This window comes from Dendrobium catenatum, unplaced genomic scaffold, assembly GCF_001605985.2.
Source record: "Dendrobium catenatum unplaced genomic scaffold, ASM160598v2 fragScaff_scaffold_360, whole genome shotgun sequence".
Lineage (NCBI taxonomy): Eukaryota > Viridiplantae > Streptophyta > Magnoliopsida > Asparagales > Orchidaceae > Dendrobium > Dendrobium catenatum.
Window position 1 is genome coordinate 548551 of NW_021318822.1, and position 5180 is coordinate 553730.

The 5180-nt window shown below is 36.0% G+C and overlaps 1 protein-coding gene across 1 annotated transcript; it reads right to left on the bottom strand.

Moving 5' to 3' along the window:
• Window positions 1–640: 640 nt before the first annotated feature.
• On the bottom strand, window positions 641–1659 carry LOC110108281. Its single transcript, XM_020838856.1, has 2 exons — window positions 1357–1659; window positions 641–1153 (listed from the first exon to the last, which is right to left on the bottom strand). Exons 1-2 carry the CDS (start codon window positions 1657–1659, stop codon window positions 641–643), a joined length of 816 nt encoding a protein of 271 aa, XP_020694515.1.
• Between the last annotated feature and the right edge of the window lie 3521 nt (window positions 1660–5180).

Sequence of the window (5180 nt, forward strand, 5' to 3'; positions counted from 1 at the left end):
TTACCATTAATCATGATAAAAATTTTGGAAACTCCACACATTCCATAATTAGATTAAAAAATCTGATTGGAAATCCCATTTTATTCAATACCAATATCAAGGTATCCCAAGCCATACTATCATAGGCTTGTTCCATATCAAGTTTGATAGCCACCCATCATTTCTTAGATTTAGAAAATCTGAGCTTATTAAAAAGTTCAGGAGCTAAAAGAATATGATTATATAGGGATCTACCTCTTAAAAAAGTTGTTTGCACCTCAGAAATAAGTCCACCAACAACCTTCAACAACCTATTTAATAGCATTTTGGAAATAATCTTATACAGGGTGCCACAAATGCTGATAGGACAGAAACCTAAGGGAGAAATGGATTCAACAACTTGGGAATGAGAACCATCACCGACTCTTTCCATTTACAATAGAGTTGCCATATTACCAAGAACTGTTGTACAGCCCACCAAACATCATCCCTGTTATATACCAATAGTTTTTGAAAAATGAGTATGTAATACCATCTAGATCGGGGGAGATGTTTGTCCAACTATCTTTAATAATAGAATCCAGTTCCGAATAAGAAAACTCATTTCCTAATAGTTTACAATCCGGTCAAGAGAGAGTCTTCAGTACAGGAGGCCAACCATTTAAGTTACAACATCTACTCTTCCATTTATTGCTAAGAAATTCATCAGGATTTCTTCAATTTCAGCATTCTCTTCTACCAAAATTCCATCTTCATCCTTCAATTGACGAATAGAGTTTCCCAATCTTCTTCCATTAGCAAAATAATGGAAAAATTTAGAATTCATATCATTCTCCTGGATCCACTTTAACTTTGATCTTTGTCTCCACCATGTGCTTAAACGAGCCAAATTCAGATTGAATTCCTGAATTTTAGCTCTCAACAGTAATAGCTTTTCCTCGTTAAGACCATGCCCAAAGGATTCTTCCAGCTGCAGATTTACAATCTCCTTATTTAATACATCTTTGATTTCCATAAAATTCTTCATTTTTGCTTTGCTCCAATAATGAAGAGCTCTCAAAGTCCTTTTACACTTAACATTTATGACATTCATTGCATCCCCATTAACAGGTTTGTTCCAAGTCTTTAGAACGATAGATTTTGACGCCAGGAAAGAAGCCCAAACATCTTCATACTTAAGAAATTTTTTTGGTGCAATTTATCATTGAAAATTTTGAGAATTAAGGGACAATGGTCAAAAGCAATCCTAGCCAAATGTCTTATCACAACAGTTTGAACTTCAATCAATGCCTTAGTGTTTAAAAGACACCTATCTAGCCTTTCAAGTATACGAGCATTCCCACTTTTGTTGTTGCACCAGGTAAACTTCGGTCCTACCATCCCAACATCAAGTAGATCATTTCTAGACATAAAGGCAGACATTTCTTGCATGCCTTGAGAAAATGAGAACTTCTTTCCACCCCTCTTTTCTTCTTGTGAAAGTACACAATTGAAATCCCCTCCCACAACCAAAGGGATCTCTTTGTCACAGTATACTTCTAATTTTTCCCTCAACTTCCTCCTTATATGTGGATTCTTGTTGCCATAAACTGTAGACACAATCCACTTACCTTTATTAAAAATACTAAACTCCCCAATTACACATTGAGGAGAAGCATCTAGTAAAGAAAATTTTGCCATATTAGCTCTCCATAATACAATAATTCCTCCAGAAGAACCATCTGAGGGATATAGGAAATAATCCCATTCATCACTCAACAACTTGTTAACTTCATATCTCTCAAAAAAAGAGATCTTTGTTTCAACCACCCCAACAAAAAATAAATCCCAATCTTTCACAAATTATTTTAAGTATAGGGAGGTTTCCCTATTATTAGCCCCCCTACAATTCCAAAAAGCTAAAGAAGTCATTTGGATATAGGAGGGAAGGATCCCCACTTTTACCTTTAATATTTACCTTAGCTTTTTTTGATCTGGAATAATTGCTCAAAGGCCCCAAGTATTTAAGCTCTTTCAGTAGCTTTGGTTTTTGAGATCCAAGAATAGATTTTCCCAAGCCCGAACTATCAAATTCTTTTGCAATACCACCACTAATGAATTCCTTGATTACATGAATCACCTTTCTTCCTTGATGATAACATCAGTCTTGCAAATTTCTCCATCTTCTAGCTCCTGTTCATTCTGTATACTCACTGCATCTTTTCTGATAGATTTGTCTTCTTCATCTACTTGCTCCAGCATATTAAACATATTCTCTTGAACAATAGATACCTCAGGAATAGAGGTAGAAACCTTTACAGCTGCTGTCTCTACAATAAAAGAATCTTCACCAACTTCTATTACATTATTCTTTAATGTAGCAACTTCCATACCGTCTTCAAACATTTGTACACCTGATACAGGCACAGGTAATTGATCTTCCAGAGATTTAATAGCCTCTTTATTCTCTATAGCCTTCTTCTGATAAGTAGCCATCAACCTTCTATTTCTTCCAGAGATTCTTCCCTGAGAGCATTTACTACTCCTACATTTCCTTCTTTGGATACTGGGCTAGAACAGACATTGTTTGAGCCTACTTTCTCATTACACATATTGCTTAGATGACAATTTTTTTCACAATTATAACAAAACGTTGAGATCTTTTCATACTCAACCTTTTGAAAGAACCAACCTTCAAGTCTATCCACCCAAACACCCATAGGCAATTGTTTATCAAGCTCCAATCAAACACATACTCTTGAAAATTCTCTCCTTCCCCATTGGAACATATCACCATTAATTAGCCTAGGAGACCCTATTAATGAATCAATCCTTGCAACATTAATTTCATCCCAACAAAAATAGTGGAAGATTAGTCAATCTTACCCACACCTGAGATGTTAATCCCTTAAGGAAAGTTGTTGAAAATTTAGGACTCCACTTGTCTAGTCCAATAATATGACCATTTACAAACCATGGTCCTCCTGAAATAACTTTCTCCATAGACTCTTATGAAAAAAGGAGCACAGCATCCACCCTGAGCCAAGGATTGTTAGATGGAACTTCCCGAATTGAGACCATTGACGTCTCAATTTCGCAGCTATAGTTTGTACTGAAATTGTTCTACCAAAAACTTTAACCATAATGGATTTTTGAAGCTTCTAAGAATCTCTATCATCTTTGGTTGAAATTATTTGATAGCCTTGCCATCATCTGATAAGAAAGAATCTCCCATTGACATATCCATCGTGATATGAGAACGTTTAATCCAAGGATTCCGAACATTCTTAACAGGAGCTGATGTCAGCCCTTCATTCTCCGATTGAACATTCTTCCGAACATCTGAAGTGCTTCCTCCCCTCCTCTGGACTGAAGGGTCTCCCTTAGCTAAATTCCCATTAATTCCAAATCGGTTCACAAAGATCTTCATACCAGAAGATGAAGATTCAAAATCAATTGACTTAACATTCAAATTTGATGAAGGAGTTTCCACATTTGAATCCTGAACAATTTGTTTCCCCTTACCGACATCTGGTGAAGGATTTTTCTGACATTCTGCGCAGTTTTCTCTGATAATAAATGGACCGTTGAAAGTTCTTCGATAGGTTCCCATCTCTGAATCAGAATCTTTATGATTCAATAGCGATCTATCATTATTCAGGGTTACCGACGCCCAGCCATATGAATTGGCTGTTGACTGGACAATCATCACCTCCGATGTTGCCGCCAATGCAACAGAAATCCAGACTAGTATAGTTAGATGCTTCATAGAATGTCATATTAACCCTTCCGGCTGCATGTCTTCCTTCCTTGGATTTGACTATTATAATATGGATGAAATATCCAGTTCCATTATCTGAACCCATGAAGGAATGATATCTTCACCTCCCGAGGTGATATATCATTCATAGTGACATGTTCAATTTTGAGATTGAAGTCCTGAATTAAAATTCCTAAATAAAACTAATCTTTTCAAAAACCACTTTTTGTCCCAACAATAATGACACGCCCGGTGGGACGGATATCTCTCTCCACCCTTAATAATGATGAAATTTTATTTCATCAGTAGTCTTAACTACCTTTATTTCTATTGGCATCTTTACCCATTTCTTCCTTAGGTGAGCTTAGCCAAAATAAAAAATTCATATAAAAAAGGGAGGTGAAACCTCTGTCCAAAACGTATACATTGACCTTATGAAACTAGATCAACTGGAGGTGGTGATAATGTCAAGTCAATCTTTTAAAACCTCCAAGTCAATTTTATAAACCTGCATTATTGGATCTAACTCAATATGTTGAGTTGTAAAATTAGAAGAACTCATGTTGATCTTGTCTCCAAGATCCTTAATTTTTTAAACTCCTAGCTTGACATTTCACCTCCAAATCAATTAATGGTGTGGAAGTGTCAGATAAACTCCTTTAAATCATAATCACTCCTTGTATTCTACCATCATATATTGGGTTGTGAGTTTTACAACTTGAGAGATTTAATAAAATATAGAGTTCATTATGATTTTTAAAATTTAATTTCAATAATATCTAATTCCAATTCTTCTTTCAAATTCTATAAACCAAACCAATTCAATGGCTGGCAAGCTAATTTTCACCTTTGAGAAGGGTCTAACTTGTGAGGGGATTGAATTCATAAAAATAATTCATTTTGGTCAGGGATTTCGAACCATTGAGCCGTCATTGAATGGAGGGAAACTGGTTAATTTCAAAGCTACTCGGTTATACTCTAGTGTGTTGATGTTGGTTCATGGGGTTAGGGACTAAATCCCTCAATCCCAATGTTAAGGAGATAAAACCAGAAGCTCATGTTGAAACTGCTGAAGTAAAGTCTATTTTTGTGGAGGGATTGAGTTTTTGGATCCCATTCACAAGTAAGAATAAGAGAAATAACTATTTGAGGAGTGTTAGGAAGAAGATTACAAAAGCAAGAAATGTTGTCGAGGTTAAGACTGTGGGCCAAGTAAAGTCAAAGGCTGATGAGGAGCTGCATATCCCTACATCCTCTCCACTCCTTAAAGAGAATCATTTCCACCCCTTAGATATTGCTACAAGGGAGGAAAGGGTGACTAAGATAGCTAGTTCCCCACCATATCAGAAAGACTACTCAAATAAGAGGACTCTAAAGAAAAAATGACTACAGAGAACCAAGATTTTGAGGAACATAATCCACACATGCGCTGCCTAAGCAAGTGAAACTAAGGAGCAGTATA

Bases quoted from the DNA above. Each gene is read 5' to 3' on its own strand.
- LOC110108281 (XM_020838856.1), bottom strand. From the start codon at position 1,659: ATGGCAAAATTTTCTTTACTAGATGCTTCTCCTCAATGTGTAATTGGG. The intron at 1,154-1,356 runs GTAGGACCGAAG...AAATTTCTTAAG, and splicing joins ATCTACTTGATGTTGGGATG to TATGAAGATGTTTGGGCTTC.